Source organism: Melopsittacus undulatus, chromosome 9 (assembly GCF_012275295.1).
Source record: "Melopsittacus undulatus isolate bMelUnd1 chromosome 9, bMelUnd1.mat.Z, whole genome shotgun sequence".
Taxonomy (NCBI): domain Eukaryota; kingdom Metazoa; phylum Chordata; class Aves; order Psittaciformes; family Psittaculidae; genus Melopsittacus; species Melopsittacus undulatus.
In genome coordinates, this window is record NC_047535.1 from 13974587 (window position 1) to 13992854 (window position 18268).

At 41.0% G+C, this 18268-nt stretch overlaps 1 protein-coding gene across 8 annotated transcripts in view; it reads right to left on the bottom strand.

Annotated features, from left to right (window-relative positions):
- HMG20A (high mobility group 20A) overlaps positions 1-18268 on the bottom strand; it is a 42618-nt gene that overhangs the window by 12183 nt on the left and 12167 nt on the right. For 6 of the 8 annotated variants that reach the window (XM_034066297.1, XM_034066298.1, XM_005145723.3 and 3 more), the window contains 3 exons: positions 4126-4218; positions 1948-2095; positions 331-546 (listed from right to left, as the gene is read on the bottom strand). In XM_034066297.1, coding sequence (XP_033922188.1) covers positions 331-546; positions 1948-2095; positions 4126-4214 — 453 coding nt within the window. In that variant the 5' untranslated portion in view covers positions 4215-4218. Of the gene's footprint in view, positions 1-330; positions 547-1947; positions 2096-4125; positions 4219-14410; positions 14430-15890; positions 15910-18268 lie in introns of those variants that run through there. The other 2 variants (XM_031045985.2, XM_031045986.2) reach the window with 2 other exon arrangements.

Here is an 18268-nt window from a genome sequence, read left to right on the forward strand (position 1 = left end):
TCTCAGCTGTATTTCAATTAGGTACAACAGAGTTACATACAGATGAATCACATAAACTGTGAGATGCCTCACTAGAGTAATCCCCCTGTTCTGAATATATTCTGGCACTATATATCTGGCACACAGTTCTCTTGGAGTCACACCTGGATGAGGTGCTATGGCCCTATCAGGGTTCACTATTTGACCTCTGGAGAAAACATGCCCCTTATTTTTAAATATATCCCTAAACACAACTTTAATCAAAACCCTATGTTAACTTCCTCATTAAACAACAGTATTCCCATTTAACAGTAATCATAATCCATGAAGGAAAAGGGAGTTTAGTGGTACCCGTTTCTCCTCAGGAGGCAGCTTACTCCATTCATTGCCCAGCATCCTGGTGATCTCTGGGAAAGGGACTTCAGGCCTCTTCGCTCGAAGCTGCTCCCTACGCTCATTCATGAACCGCACATACCCTGTGAGGGGGGATTTAGGGGCATTGGTGTCCCTAAGGGGTTTCTTCCTCTTTCTCCCTTTGGCCCAGCCTCCTCGTTTGGTTCTTTGCTGCTGCAAGATGAAAATGGAAGAAAATTCAGATTGAATGAAAAGAATCTCCAAAAGGAATAAATATTCTTGTCTCAAACATGTTCATCAGGAGTACGTTGCTGCAATACATCCTCTCCATAGATGTAAACTTCTCATCTTCCTTTAGAGCAACCCTGACTTTGCTGCTCTAAGCAAAGCCAAAGAATTCTCATTGTGAAAAGCTCTAAGCTGTTTGCAGTTTCTCCTGGTCCGCAGGGACAATAAAACAACATTTGCATCAACTTCTTATTGTAAAACCAGCAGGATTAATAACCCATGAAATTATCATCCCAGCTAACGTAACTGCAAACACTGGGTTTGTCAGTTGGTTGGTTGTGGTTTGCTTGGGGTTTGTTTTGCAATTATTCTCCCATTCTCTCCCCCAAAGTCATTTCCCTCTCTCATGTTTTCAGAGATTCTGTGTATCAGTTAACAATTGTTAACTAGTTATTTTGCCCCTTCCACAATTTTTGCCTTTGTGCATTGTGCCAGAAGTGTGGGTGAAAAGACAGTAATGGAGGCTTTTCTGTTCTAACCCATTTTGTATGCTTTCTTTCCCACTGATCACCTCCAATAGAGAGATCAACAAACTCCAAAGGAGGGAACGTCATAAAATTTGCCTCTAGCATACTGTGAGCTCACAGGAATAACATAATTACCACTCATCCTCTTGGCTTCATACTGCTACTACAGCAATCTCTGGACAATGCTATTTTCTTACACTGTGTACATACAAGTATTTTAGTACTTCTAATCGCTCCCCAGATCAGCATGTTCCTGCCATCATGTTAGTTTTAATTTCCTTTTTGGAATTTTACTCATTCCTTAATTAAACAAGGACCTTGCAGCTGAAGACAAACAACAAGGAGGAATATCAAATGCATCTATTAAAAAAAACACCAAACCCACTTTCTTACCAAACTTCATCTTTTTCATGATTTAGTCCAAAAAAAAAAAGTAAATCACTGCAGGATTGTGTACCAAGTATAGTTTAAAGTAGTAAGCACAATGCTTTCAAAGACATCATTTACTCCCAGAAGAGTACAATGGTCTCATTCCTGATTCACAATAGATAAAGTAGGTTGTGACAGTTGAGTATTCAGTCTTCAGAAAAAGCCTGAGTGCAGCAAGAGCCTGTGGAGCTGCTGGGTAAGCTAGACACATGTGTGCTGTTCTCTGTACATTGACTGCCAAGCTTTCTGTGTGGCTGGCTCTGTGCCATTGTGCAGCACAGGAGAAAACTAGAGAGAATCTCAAGATGAAAATGATAAATGGATGAAAATTTGTGATCTCATCCAAAATCACCTGAGTAGGTAAGACAAACTGCAATGACAGAACTCTGTGGTTTTGCTTCAATGAGAAGTCACTATTATGTCGTCTCACCTCCTCCTCAGGCTTCTGCTCAGTGTTTTCAGCAGTATTAGAAGACTCATTTTGCAGCTGCTGAACCTGTGACAAATCCTCCACCAAATCTGGGTTATTCACAGACTGTGAAGTTCCACCAGTGAATGAACTCTCAGAATGAGCTAGTCTGGAAAAGCACAAAATAGCAAAAGAAAATACAAAAATTAAGCATCACATTGCTAAATCACTTCCTCCCTAATCTAAAACATGCCAAAATTGTTGCAAATATATTCAGTTCTTATACTAGCAAGAAAAAAAAACCCATATCTGAAAGAGTCATTTTTGAAGAACTGGCTGTTCCATCCAAGCAACTGCTTTAACTACCATAGTTACTGTGGACTTTAAAAGACAGTTTGATTTTTAAAGTGTTATTTAATCTCAGAAATCAGAAAGCATGAATCTATGCTTCTTGAAGAATACCACAAAGAATTTAAAATTAATGATTCCACCTTCTACCAACATACACTTCTCTGGATGCATTTAATTTATGTTTCTCCACAAATACACTTGGAGGATTGCGGTTGTGTATGATTTTGGATTGAACATCATTCAGCATTATCTCATGCTGATACATGTGGGTACTTAAAGCACAAATACAGCTGGCTCCCAACAGGCTCCTGAATGGCCCCTGTTTGATTCTGCTGCAAGAGCTGTATCCATCAACCTTACTCCAGGAAAGGGCAAGTTTCTGGAAGCAAAAAAACCCCAAAAGGCTAGCATGCAGGAATAGTTCTGAAGATGAGATGAGCACATACAGGCAGATATGAGCACATATTTTGGGACAACAATCACAGAGTCATTCTCAATATTGCATTCAGTAGGTAAATTCATATAAGATTTTGGGACTCTCATTCTAATCCCTTCTCAGGCCAGGCTAAAGGTTACTTGGCCTTGCCCAGCTGCATCTATGAAAATTACTAGAACAGAAGCATTTACTCAGATCTACAGCTGCTTACATGCATGCCAAAGTTTAAATATTCAAAATAATCATTCCTGTTACGTACAATACAGCTATAGAAAATTGAGATATAGTTACAGAATTGTTAGTTGAATGTCTACAGGAAAATTTGTCTTCAATAGAGAGAACAGCATTTTTTTCATTATTCACTATAATCAGCAATTGTGGCATAATTACCGGTAAAGACACAAGCACTGGAGAGAGCCATGCCTGACTTTCAGGTAGCAGATTGAGTTCTAACAAGCAGGGAGGGAGAAAGGGAACAAAACGTACATACTCCTGTAAGTTAACTACATCTGGTAGTGGCAAGCAGAAAATGGAACAATACTGCCTCTCAGAATCACTGTTACAGTTTGAAGAACATTTTGGGAAGCGGGGAAGCTTTCTAAACTACACACAGAGGAAAAACTTCAATGCTGCGTAGCCATTTGGAGCAAAAGCTGATGAAACCTCATTCAACACCTTAATATCTTCTAAATACAAACCTAATTTAAACACGCACCTCTCATTTGGCACCAGCAAGTCTAAGGTCCCAGATATGTAAATCTGAATTCAGCCCTCCTTGAAGTAAATGTGTCTATATTCTTTTTACAGAGCTTCACCTGCCTGCAAAGTCTGAATGTTATTGCTTGGTGCTTTACAGAACAGAAAAGAAACATCAAAAATCAAACCACAGCAAGGATCCCATGAATTCCTAAAAGACAGCTCCTTTTGTCACTGTGAGTTTTAAAGAGGCCATTGTCCCAGTCTGTAAAAGCAAAGTCAGTCTGACAGAAATGAAAGATCACTTCCTCAGTGATATTCAGAGATCAGTGATGAATACTGTATCTTTAATAGAAATCATTTATCTAGCAGGGATCACTGTAGCCAACAGATTGACCCTCCCCTCTGTGCCCCCATGATGCTGCCTAAACCTGTCTTAAAGACTAACATTCTAGGGGAGAAAAAATTAAAAGATAAGATGCTAAAGGAAAGTTTGTGATCCTTTCCATCAGTTCAGAAGAGGCTGGTTTCTCCTAAACAAAGTCCTGTGATGTTCTGTCAAGGCCAAGGGAGTATTGTTGGATTTCTTTTTGTTGGGTTTGTTTGGTTGAGGTTTTTCACTTACTTAGAATGCCCTCCTCCCACTGAAACAGTTTCCTTAGCAAATTTGGAGATAGAATCTCTCAGCTGAAGGTTAAAAAGTAGTAGTTGCTTACCCAGTTACAGTAATTTCACTACCTTCCTTAGACCCATCTTCATCTGTAAAAAGAGGAGGAAGGTTGGAGCCAGCCACCAAGTTCTCCATACCTCTGGTAAAAAAAAAAAACAAAAACAAAAGTTAATTATAAGTTTATTATCTCACTATTTCCCTTCAGCAGCACTTGAGTTTAAACATCACAACGTATCACTGGCCATAAACCAATTGCCCTGTCAGAGCTGGTTGGCCTCAGGACAGATCCTGCAGACAGCTATGCTTGAGGTCAGAGAAGAAAGACCATAAATGATGCTTCAGTTCAGAGTTCCCTTCTTAACTGAGCCAGTCTCACAGCGCTGCTGGGAATCACACTGTAGCACTACGGTTTAACCCTTGAGAGAGATTTTCATTTATCATACCCAGCACAGAGGTACATAGATCCCCTCTTCCAAAACAAGTTCCTATTCATCCTCTACTGAACACCCTCACCAGGTTTCTGTGTTGACCCCAACAGAAAACTGAAACTAAGCTCCCCCTCAAGTTTCAAATGAAGACAGTACTTGAGAATTCCTTATCCACATTTTCACAATATACCTATGCACATAGTTGAGTGTTACTGCTAAGCAAGAGAACACAGCACTGTTATCCAGATTGCTTTAAGCTTCGACTCCCATACAACAGTTCCAGAAGCAAGCAGTTTAAGGCACAATGTATTTCTCATTCAATACAAACTGGTCCCAAGTGAGAATTAGTTTCTTTTGTGTCCTTGTAGATAAGAAATACAAAGAATAATTAAATTTATTTATCCCCTTTCTTACTAAAATACAGACTTCTTGTTATATTATAGGGAAAAAAAAAGTCTTCCAAAAGCCCTAACAAATTCACTCTGTGATCATGAGTTGCAGTTTCTGCCCATTTTAAAACGCCATATCAGTTAACTTTATGTTCCTTCAGTTTAGGAGCCACCTTTGATGAGCTAGTAGATATTCAACACAAGTACTGCTATCCCTTTCAGCTACTATACTTGGCCTTTCAGCTTAGAGGCATGTTCTGATGTGAGTTAATGATCCTCTGCTGCATTCTCCTGGATGGGTACACCTCCACTCAGCACTGAAATCAAAACAACCAGAGACACAAACTCCTGCTCCATTTAACATTATAAGTGTTTTCCCACACCCCACCCCAGCTCTAGAGGTCAAGGTTTTCTGCAGACAACAGAAACGACGCTGTTTTTTGCATCTAATATCACTTGCAGATCCCTGACATGGTGAAAAGCTTGTGCCAACAAACCAGCAGGCCACCCAAACAGGTGAGCACCATACTCCTACTCAAAGGACTCAGGATGTGAGAGATATTTATTCTACAGCTATATTTGGTTAAAATTAGTCAGGAGTCAAATGGCTGTTCTCAGGAACCAAGAGCATAATCACACATCTGACATTCTGTTTGGAGATTGCGAGCTCTGCTTTATTCATGCTTCCCTTTGAAAATATAAGAATATCTACTCCCTTTAGCAACAGCTCTACACCTTCATAAGCTACTACAGATGTTAGCTGATAAATGAATCTCTGCTAAGTTTCCAATTTGTTCAAGTTTAGCTAAGGTCCAGTTATTGCTCACGGTAGATCAAAGGTCATCATGAAACAGGCATTGCATCAATCTAATTTCCACCACGAAGTTCATTTAAGTTTCCAAAGACAACTACTTTTCCTACACACGGAAGTGTAAGAAGATGACAAGGATCTCTCACTTTTCAGATTACATTCACCCTTTTCTCTTCTGCTTTTCCAACTGTTGAGATCCTTAGATCATGCTTCAGAACCCCATCACAGATTCCTTACCTAGAAAATAAAACTAAGCAGATTGCTCCTAGGTAGAGCAGACATTGACCTCTAGCAACAAAACCCCACCTTTTACTTGTGTATACAAAAGACTCAACCAGGAACAAAGAAATTCATGCTCTATCATTATAAACCATAAACTGAACATAGTTTGGCCTCAGCCTCAACAGAGATGTGGCCATACTGGAGATAGCCCAAGAGCTGCCAAGATGATAGTCAGGGACCTAGGGCACCTGATGTGATGAGGGATGTTGAGGACACCAGGCTAGCTCAGTCTCACAGAGGAGCCTAAGGGCAAATCCAATCTGTATACCTAAAGCTACATGACAGAAGCAGCAGAGAGAACAGAACCAAACTCTCAGTAGATATATTGTCTTACATTCTGAGTGGACACCAGGAGGGTACCACAACACCTGGTGAGGCCTATCCTTGCAGATTTTAAATGCTCAGTTACACAAAGCTGTAACTGACCTAAACCACTGCTGGCAACAGTCCTACTTTGAGTGGGAGGCTGGACTAAGATGACCTCCAGATGTCCCTTCCAAAGCAACATCTGCAGTTCTCTGAAGTGGAACTCTACATTATGCTTTCTTTCAAATAACAGCATCTCTGACATAAAAAGCAAAAACCTCAAATAATACAGTGCTTTTATGAAAAAATGGTGGGATATTCTGGTGGGCATACAGCATTTTAATTCTTGATGAAGGAAGCAAAACCAGTACTTCTTCACACACAGAAAAGAACCTACACCAAAGCTGGGGCTTTAAGGTATTAGAGGAAAGCCTGAAAATATAACTGATTTGAAGAACAAGTTCTTTACTGATGCCCAGAAACCATTTAAGCACCATTACTAAGGATACAACACAAATCGCTTCATGCAGTTGTCACGGAAGAGAGTAATGAAGTTTTGCTGCATGTTACACAATCTTTCAGCTTTGTCAGAAGTCCTAAATTAGTATCTTCAAAAAAGGAAGCTTAAGAAATTAGACTAAAATGTTGCAAATCTATTTATACAAATGTATACACACACACATATACATATGAAAAGCTTTATGTGTGGCTGAAAAAATAAAACGGCTTTCTTAGTTGTCCAGGCACCTCCAGCAGAGGGTCAAGAACCCCTTCCCAGCCTCACCATGTCAGTCTACTGACACTCCGCACACAAATACATATCCTCTGCATCTGAACATACAAGTGCTTCTGTCCCTCATGCCCACTGTAACCTTCCCACCAGCCCCTGCTGTGCCTCTTCACATCTGGACCTAGTCAGCAACAGCAGAGCCCAAGCTTGCTTTCAAGGCTGTGGGGAGGCAGCTGGACATCAACCTTAACAACATATAAACAGAACACAAACACAGGAAGCCCGGAGAACACACACTTTGTTCTTTCATTTGATTTTTTAAACTTAACCCATATGCTTTGGGTATTAACTCTTTCAGTTGATACTGAGCCATGTCCTAAAGAAAACTTAACATCACTGAAGTTACAATGGCTTCTAATCTATGCCAGAAAGCAAAAAAAAAAAAAGCAAAACAAGACAGCTGTCCAAAAGCTGAGAATGGATGGGAACCTACACAAGCCTTTCAGTCACATTCCCCAAGGATAACTATCCCATGTCTTTGCTCCAAAGCCATTCATTTCAACCCCACTGCAGAGCTGCATGTTCATTCCAGGGATGTAACAAAATGGGCAAAGCAAAAACTTGAGGAAAAGAACAGTAATGGGGAGGGAAAGGAAAAGGTGTTTCTGAAACCTAATCTTTACAGAATTCACAGGATTTGAGAGTTGGCATCTACATTTGTTCCATATTGTACATATATTTATGCACACAGTTTTGCAGCTCTTGTCAATTTAAACTCTGGCCAAAGCATCTATTAAGACATGTTTGGCTAAATTCAAGGCATAAGAAACAATGTATGCTGAGCTTTTAAATGGCTAACATATATCCTATTTTCATTTTTAACTATTGTGTACCCAAATGCAAAGATAAAACTGAAATTGATGTTCAACTCTATATCTTTACAAGCACTACAATTCAGTGCTAGTAAGCATCACCTCTGAAACTAGAGCAGCTCTGAGTTCACTGTACTACTATACTACCAGTTGTACTGGCTCAAGGAGGCAACCAGCTAAGCAGGAATACAGAAAGACTGATTTTCCATGAACAGCAGCATTTGATAAAGTGTTTGAAAACCTGTGATTTATTTTGAGACAGACAAGCTTGGGAAGATCCTGCATGTACTCAATTCTATTTCCTTTACAACTTTTGTAGGGTGGAGCAAAGACTACAGCTAAACCAGAACTGTAATGCGCAATCTTACCATCACTTGGAGTTTCCATGGAGATTCTACTTCCATTTTAAGTACTGTACTGCTCAATCAGAAACCCGTTCCCTGAATGCCAGCACCAGACATTACATCCCACTCCACTATGGGTAAGTCAATCCTGTCAGCAATACATGTTTCTGACTTGATCTTAGTTCTGAACACTCCAGGCTCTCCTGTGCATTGATTTTATTCCCAAGTGCAAAATCCACACCAACTTGGGTTGTGGTTGAGGAGGTTTTAATTTGTATTTACTACAGCCAGTGCAACACTGGTCAGTTGTGGAACAGCAGCAATAACCTGCCCTACATAGGCTGGAGGAGTTTCCAGATGTCTGTTTTGGGATGCACTACCAACCAATACTTAAAAAGGACAAACACCAATGAAAAGGGCAAGTACAAGGATCAAGGTGCGAGCTTGCGTCCAGATACCAACACAGTTATGTGTGCAAAAATCCAACAGGAGGCAAAAGAAAAACTCCAGTGACGAGCAAGTTTCCTACCATTCCATGCTCTCAATGTTTAAACATTGATAGGATTTCTGAAGATCCATTAGTCACATGTACTAATACTAAACCTCTTTAGGAGCCTAGAGAAGATCCTACATTACCTTAAGCCATAAAAAATCTGGCTTACTTTATCTCTTTCTTTCCCTCCCTTCCCTCATCTCAGGGAAAACAAGGGGTTTGGGAAACAGAAATCCTACAATGGTATTCTGGAACTTCCAGTTTAAGTTTTCAAACCGGGCATTTCAGTTGCACACAATAAGAGATCATACCTAATACAGAGTGTGCCAGCATAGCTTGTCAAAATGAGAGAAGAAATTAGGCAGCATAAAGATCTAAGTGCTACTACATGCATCAATTCACAGGGTAGAATCAAGCAGTAGAGAATCAAATACCTTTCAAAATCAAAAGTATAATTTAAACAAGCTTTCTTAATTGCTTCTTACATGACATTTTGTAGGCCATGTCATATAATTGTAATGTTATTCTAGTAAGAAAGCTGAAGTAGCTGAGTTATATATTGGGTAGACTGAAAGCTCCATATGATCTGATTGCTAGTCACATCTGTACAGTAGAAAGGAAAAGTTAAAAAGAAGGAGTTGTAAAATCAGGGTGAGGATAAATCCATGACGGGATAGACAGAATGACTGACTTTGCCATAACTTCATTAACATGATTGCATTGTTAATGACACTATTATAGGGCAGCAGAACCAGACACATGGGTGATGCACAATTTAAAGCCCAAATTTATTTAAAAGCCTTTTCTGCATACAATAAAAATGATGAAATCTGTCACAGTCAAAAGTTCATTCACAGAGTCAGATCATTTTACACAAACAGCAGAGATGCCATTTAAAATGTGCAACCCAGCAACTCTATCTAGCAAATCACCCCCAGCACAGCTCATCTGCATCCCAGTTCTTCAAAGGAGATGCCTAGAATATGGTAATGACCAGACTGTTTCAACAATGCAAGCTGCAAGTAGCTGCTCTTCTACAGCACTGTGGCATGCTGTCTCACAGCTCACCCCAGATGAAGAAACAGCCACAAAACATAACTTGCTTTACTTGTGTAAAGTCAACCTCAGAGCAGCCTTCAGTATCTGAATTGGGCCTACAGGGATGCTATAGAGTGACTCTTTATCAGGGACTGTAGCAACAGGACAAGGGGTGATGGGTTCAAACTGAAACAGGGGAAGTTCAGGTTAGATCTAAGGCAGAAGTTCTTTACTGTGAGGGTGCTGAGGCGCTGGCACAGGGTGCCCAGAGAAGCTGTGGCTGCCCCATCCCTGGCAGTGTTCAAGGCCAGGTTGGACGGAATCTTGGGTGACATGGTCTAGTGTGAGGTGTCCATGCTCACAGCAGGGCTGTTGGAATTGAACTTGTGCAAAGCGTTCGACACTGTCCCACATGACACCCTTGTCTCTAAATTGGAGTGTCATCAATTTGATAGGTGGACCACTCGGTGGATAAAGAACTGGCTGGATGGTCACACTCAAAGAGTTGTGGTCAACGGTTCAATGTCCAGCTGGAGACCAGTAATGAGTGGTGCCCCTCAGGGATCAGTGTTGGGACCAGTCTTGCTTAACATCTTTGTCGCTGACATGGACAGTGGGATGGAGTGCACCCTCAGCAAGTTTGCCAATGACACCAAGCTGTGTGGTTCTGTTGATAGGCTGGAGGGAAGCAATGCCATTCAGAGGGACCTTGACACACTTGTGAGGTGGGCTGATGCCAACCTCATGAAGTTTAACCATGACAAGTGCAAGGTCCTACACCTGGGTCGGAGCAATCCCAGGCACAGCTACAGGTTGGGCAAAAAGGAAATTCATGGTAGTCCTGCGGAGAAGGACTTGGGGGTGTTAGTCAATGAGAAAATGAACATGAGCCAGCAGTGTGCACTCACAGCCCAGAAAGCCAACCGTATCCTGGGTGATCTGGTTTAGTGTGAGGTGTCCCTGCCCATGGCAGGGGGGCTGGAACTGGATGATCTTAAGGTCCTTTCCAACCCTAACTGTTCTATGATTCTATTCTATCTTAAAGTCCTTTCCAACCCAAACCAGTTTGTGATTCTGAAGTGATTCACAACTTCTCTGAAATGAGGCTGGACTCTACAACCTCTGCAATATGCAGACTTACTCCTTACTCATCCCAAGGCCATGTGGAATCTTAGGATGGCCCTGAACACTGGTAAAGAAGGGTGAAAAAATTCCTTCGCAATACTGCCTTTCCAATGTCTACACCACACCAAGTGGTCTTAAGGAGAAAAAACAGAAAAAAAAAAGAGAGAGAAAAACCCTCCAAGAATTACTAAAATATTTACCCATCCAATTAGAAGCTAACGTTATAAATACATATTTATTCCAGTTAAGCATATTTAAGTATGAAGTCAGCATCAGAAATCCAGCTTACAGCCTGACTATAAAACACCACAGGACTTCCAGTTACTCCATTGCCAGCTCTACTTCTAGAAACATTACTACTGAATGAAGGATTTTTCTCCCATATTTCCTAGTCCTGAAGTGTGTGACCCTTCTTTGCCAGAACAAACAGATCCAAACTTTACCATTAAGAGGATAACAGATTAAACTAAATCATCTGCTACATCACAGAAGAGCCCCAGTGCTCCTTATCTAAGCATCAGAGTCCAAGCACTTCATAATATAAGTAATTTCAATACAGATGATTTATTGAGAGAAAACCCTGCATGTAGCCAGACTATCAGAATGAAAACTGAAGCAAGAACATCTCCAATTAAACCCACAATGCTTCTGGAGCTGTCAGAGTTCAGATTCTCTCTTGACAGCAAGACATTTTCTTCCACCAAGCTGCAGCAGAAGCACATTATCCAACATCCTTGACTGCAAAAATCAGATTTGACTTTTTCCCTCCAGGCAACTCATTAGACAAAGGTCTTTGTGTGACTTTAGGAAAGTTGCAAGCCAAACCTAATGGGAGGAAGGCTTTTCTGTCAGGGCAGGATATAGCAGAGAACAGCCAGTGTTTTTATTTTTACTTCTTGCCAGTAAAAGCAAAGCAGCACTAGAGACCAAAATAAAGACTTGCAGGGAAAAAAGATTCCAGAGTTCTGCTGCATTTCCAAGCAGCTGAAAGAAGGAAGAGTTGTCAAGGTTAGTTTTATGCTAAGTTTATTTGGATTTTGTGCTAACAAACCTGTTCATATTCAAACCTCAGGAACAGCCTCCAAACATCTGCAAAAAAGTATTTTTGAAGTGTTTAATCCTATATTCTACTTATATTTTTAAAAGTGCATTAGGATGGGGCATATATGAGATCTCATATATGTAAAATCTTCCTGTTTTCTGGAATTTAAGCCCATACTCACACAGGAAAGGTATACACTCTACAGACAAAAGCAAGAACAGCTCCACACTGAATTCCCTTTCAGATCCATGAAAAAAATTTTGCATCAACAATAACCAAGGGTTTTAGACGGCCCAAGGCAAAACAAATACCCACAATGAGATGAGTGTACAATTAGTTGTGCTATCCACCTCCAGACAGCTAAGTTCACTAACTGTGGTGCAAGTACCCAGAGGGGAGGCTTTGTTTTCCAGCCCTTCATTACAGCTATTAATCATCTATGGATTAGGATAGTTTATTTTATTCTGAATTAACTTTCTTAAGGATAGTATCAGTTGCCATTTAAATAATACCACTAACATACATATCTACAAAATTAATTCAATCCTTGTGTTATAAATGAAATGATAAAATATAAACCATTCAGAGCACAAAAAAAAGGTATCAAAATAAACCTCGAGATTTCTTTTAATGAATCACTCTATTGCAGTATGTGACTACCAGGGGCGGCATTGGCTTTTGTCATTTACCTGTGAAATCTCTGAATTTCCAGTTACTATGGGCACTGAGTCTACCTCTTCACCTGCTCTGTCATTTGGAAATTCCCCTAGGATCTGAGGACCTCATATTTCACAGAACAACATTTTCCAACAGCTACTTTTACATCAACAAGGCAAAAGGGATACCCCATAAAAACCCCACAACCACCCACTATGGAACGGACACAAACCACGCCTGGAGAACAGACACGTCTCTGAAACCACAGTGCTTATAAATCATCCAAGACTTCCCCAGATCCTGTCAGCTTCCCCATTAGCAAGTAAACAGCTCTGTTCCTTCAGAATTCAAGTTCAGTTCCTCTGATCATTTATGTCAGGAAGATTCAATCATTTCGCTGCTTGCAGAACACAAACACACAAGTGCCATGAGCAGTTTATTAAGAAATGTAAATGAACAAGCTGAAATTTGTCATGGTGTCTGCCCAGCTTTAACATTTACGAGCATCACAGAGCTGAAACAACAAACAGTAGCAATTACTGCTTCACAACTACTTTAAATCCCAAACAAGTGTTCTGAAGTAGAGAGAAGTGAATGTCGCAGAATCCCCACTGTGACTGGCCAGTGAAATGAAAAGTTACCCATCTCAGAATAAACCAGCTGAAGAGTGGGTATTGCTGCTGAGGTTAAGACGTTACTTTAAGCCTCTTGCAGCACTTTTAAATCTCTTGCAGGACTTCTGCTCTCTTTCAACACCTCATCACAAAAGCAGGGCAGCACAGCATATACTAACTCAGTTGTGGGAGATGAAGCCCTAGCCACTGTCACAGAGGAATACAGATTGGAATTTCTCATACACACCCACCAAAACAAGTCATTACTGACCATTTCACAGAATATGGGGTTGAATACTTTGGATGTGAGAATATACTGAAGGAGGAATTGAGTGTATACTTGAAAGAATGCCTCTCTCCACAGGCTTCATGACCCAACACAAAAGCATCTACTCTGACCTCAAGAGCCACAAAGACAGCACAGAACTGGATATTTTAAATACACTGATATGGGTATGGGGACAAAGGTTAGAGGAAATGAAGTGTGGGAAGAATCAGTGATTCTCACACAGAACAGGCAATGAATACTGCCTGCTTTCTGAAAAGACACATCTTTAGAGGAAAACATGACATGCCAGCTTCCATTTATTTCTGCTGCTTTTCTTGCTGTTGCCTTGCACTATTCCAACATAAAATAAATGAGTACGAGCTATTAAAATCTGCCATTTAGAAGAAATTTCAAGTTTTAGATAGCCTTAGTTGTGTAAAACAACAGGTAAATAATCATTCACTCTGATCTGCTATTTCTTTTTCCCCTTAAAAGACTAACAGAACTGACACTATCAAACTGTTTGTAAGAGCAAGAATAGTGAAGATCTGGGTTGGATTATCTGGTTTTAATATGTTCTTAAAGCTCTCTGGTAATAGGCAAACAAGTATCACAAACCAAAGTCTGGATGTGTATTGCATGAAGTGCACCAAATGACAGCAGGATCCTGGCAAAGCATCTTTTCTCTCGAAGCAGCAGAGCTCTTTTGACCAATGCCAATACCCAAAACATGAATTAAAAAAACCCTAGGAAAATTTTAGATGAAAGAAACTATATGCTCTTAGTAGGCAAATCCCCTTACCACCAAAAGGGAAAGCACACATATTTTAAGTCATACAAGAACCCAGATACTTCCATGGCTTCATAAAATAACTGAGTGATATAAAGAGCAGAATGTAGACAAGTTAGAATAAAGCTTTACCTATTCTTACCTTAATCCACCAAAGGCACCAGGAAGCGATGCTACTTAGCATCATGAATGTAAATCAAAGTAAACCAGAAACAATGGCATAAGCCTACTGGGGTAGTCTAACTGCTCTTGAGTTGTAAGCCATTCCCGGTAGAGATCACATTACTGGATCACCTGTAGCATACATAACGAACACACTTCATTTTGCAGCTAAAGCAGGATTTGAAAGGCAAAAAGCCATGCCAGAAGCATGCCTACACAGCCTAGGCTGAGTGTTCAAAGCAACAGGTAAGTTTTTGCAAATAGGTTATCTGATTCCCAAGCCACTTCCAGTAGCCCAAACAAATTGCTGTGAGGACAGCTGCTCACCTCACTGTCTTCCTTACTGATGCTGCAATCTCTTCTTTGTGCCTATCCTATCATGTCATAGGGAAGAAGTCAAAAGAAGCCAGGGGAAAATAGTGCCTAAGAGCAGATCATCAGTGCCTAGAGCTTAGAGCCAAACAGCAAACAAAACCTGGTAAAAGTGTGGCTAAGGCCTATAATCATCTGCTCTTCCAACTTCCCTCTTCCAGAGCCACTCCTCAACTGCTAGAAAAAAGGAACTGCAAACCGGAAGCCTGCATAAGCACTGCAAAATTAAGCTCATCTACATCCACAATAAATTCAGTCCTAAAAAAGAATGTAGATCATTTCAAATACATTGAAGACTGAACATTCATGAGGATGGAGGTCTTGCACATAACAGTCTCAAGCACTTCTGAAAGTATTCCTAATTTGTGTTATAAATGTTCTGAAAGGTATTTGGCATTCAGCTTTGAGTATTTACCGTATTTAGCAAACAGCAAAGATTTATACTGCTTTTGCATTCCCTTTTACTGATTTCATTTCTATATATATTTGTTAAGTAAACAAGATTCCTCTGAGCTAAAGCATAAATATTATCCCAACACCCCTATATATGGGTAAAGATGCATAATTGGTTTAAAGAAGACCCTATAGGAAATCTGAGAGCTAAGAGTACAACCTAACAACAGAACCAGTCTTAAAAGAGTTAAGCTTGGTAGCAATTTAATTTTGAACATCTCAACTAACCTTTAGGCATTGCTTAGTTTCAGACATCTAGAAGTCATAAGAATCTGACCTGAATACACATTACACAATTCTTACTGCAAAGAGAAATAAGAACTCAAGTCTCTGTGATCCTTGACAAAAGGTCAGTAACACTGGTTTACAGAGCACTGAAGAGTGGGAAAATGGAAAAATATTTGTATTTTCAGAAGGACTACAACATAGATTTCACCTCGCTATAACCTCATCATCCAAAGTTCACTGCCCTGATCAGAAACAGACAGTAAACTGGCAGAAAACAAGAGTTTGGGCAATGATCTGCCTTTTTTGATTTGTTGATCTTAAATGTTCTACAACACAAGTGCAAACATAGTGCTGCATAGTGTGAAAACTTATTTTCCTTGGTTACTTTTGCAGCCTGTTAGAATTACCTGTGTATCCATTACCACATTCCATCCTAACAGATCAGGGGCTTTTCAGTGACACAACTTGTCTTTTTGGCTCCTCTGGAAAGGCACCCATCTGTATTTTGCTCCTCCCCACATCTCCTAGAACAAAGGCAAAAAAAGCAGGACTCTGCTTCTGAAACACTGCATTTTTAAAAGCAGAAAGTATTCAGCTTTTATGAAAACTTTAACATTCATATTTAAGCTAAGAGACTTCCTGAAATAAAACACTGTACTACAGTAATGGAAGCTTGGCTTTCCTGGTCTTTAACAGTCTCCCAAAACAGCCAATTCCCACCCTGGAACTGTTTCTTGACCTCTAGAAAGGGTCATCTATGTATAACCGTAGACAAAATAGGCCCCTGGCATTCCAAGGCTCCCTGGTAAGCTCACTAAAAAGAATCCAGCAGGTTCAGTTTGTTTTCCATGATAAAACATCCATTCCAGAAGAAACCCTTCAGTAAATCTTTAAGTAACCCCTACCTGGCTGCCATAAGCAGCACATGCTCATTCTTCAGCAATGAGCATATTGCTGAAGGATATGTATGATGAGAGGCTGGTCACCTCTCCTACTGCTTCCTTAGATGTAACAGCAATGAATAAATCTCCAAAAGCAGGTTGCAATGTGTAAATAAAGAGTTCTGAGAGGCACAGAGGACTACTGCACCACACACTACTTAGTATCTCCCACATGCAGTGTAGTAAGCCTAGGCCTTGGAGTTCATAGAATCATAGAATAGTTAGTATTGGAAAGGACCTTAAGATCATCCAGTTCCAGCCCCCCTGCCATGGGCAGGGACACCTCACACTAAACCAGATCACCCAGGATACGGTTGGCTTTCTGGGCTGTGAGTGCACACTGCTGGCTCATGTTCATTTTCTCATTGACTAACACCCCCAAGTCCTTCTCCGCAGGACTACCATGAATTTCCTTTTTGCCCAACCTGTAGCTGTGCCTGGGATTGCTCCGACCCAGGTGTAGGACCTTGCACTTGTCATGGTTAAACTTCATGAGGTTGGCATCAGCCCACCTCACAAGTGTGTCAAGGTCCCTCTGAATGGCATTCCTTCACAGCTTGGTGTCATCGGCAAACTTGCTGAGGGTGCACACCATCCCACTGTCCATGTCAGCGACAAAGAAGTTAAGCAAGACTGGTCCCAACACTGATCCCTGAGGGGCACCACTCATTACTGGTCTCCAGCTGGACATTGAACTGTTGACCACAACTCTTTGAGTGCGACCATCCAGCCAGTTCTTTATCTACCGAGTGGTCCACCTATCAAATTGATGACACTCCAATTTAGAGACAAGGATGTCATGTGGGACAGTGTCGAACGCTTTGCACAAGTTCAATTCCAACAGCCCTGCTGTGAGCATGGACACCTCACACTAGACCATGTCACCCAAGACTCCGTCCAACCTGGCCTTGAACACTGCCAAGGATGGGGCAGCCACAGCTTCTCTGGGCACCCTGTGCCAGCGCCTCAGCACCCTCACAGTAAAGAACTTCTGCCTTAGATATCATATGGGACAGTGTCGAACGCTTTGCACAAGTCCAGGTAGATGACATCAACTGCTCCACCCCTGTCCATCACTTTTGTAGCCCCGTCATAGAAGGCCACCAAATTGGTCAGGCAGGATTTTCCCCTAGTAAAGCCATGCTGGCTGTCACCAAGCACCTTGTTGCTTTTCATGCACCCTAGCATGCCTTCCAAGAGAATCTGCTCCCAGATTTTGGCAGGCACAGAGGTGAGACTGACTGGTCTGTAATTCCCCGGGTCATCCATTTTCCCCTTCTTGAAAATGGGGGTTATATTTCCCTTTTTCCAGTCATCAGGAACTTCACCTGTCTGCCATGATTTCTCAAATATGATGGCCAGTGGCTTTGTAACTTCATTTGCCAGCTCCTTCAGGACCTGCGGATGGGTTTCATCAGGTACCATGGACTTGTGTACATTCAGGTTCTTAAGATGGTCTCGAACCAGATCCTCGTGTACAGTGGACCCAAGGTCTAGGTTTTCACAGTCCCTGCGTCCACCTACCAAGACTCGGGTAGTGCGATCAGAGCCTTTGCCAGTGAAGACTGAGGCAAAGAAGCCATTCAGCATGTGAAAGACAAAAGGAACAGCCTATTATTTGAAACTACACCAAAAGTCATTAAGCTGAGTAGGAAAGACTTCAAAATTTCGACTTGTAAAGAAACTGTATTCTTCTTGACAACTGAAGTATGTGTCATCTGCAGCAGGAACATTCATCCACTGCACACTGAAATTTGCCTCAAGGTATCCATTTCTTAGATTCCATGAACTTGTTCTACTTAAAATGCCTTTTCCAGTAACATTTCCTAATATCACCTGATAAT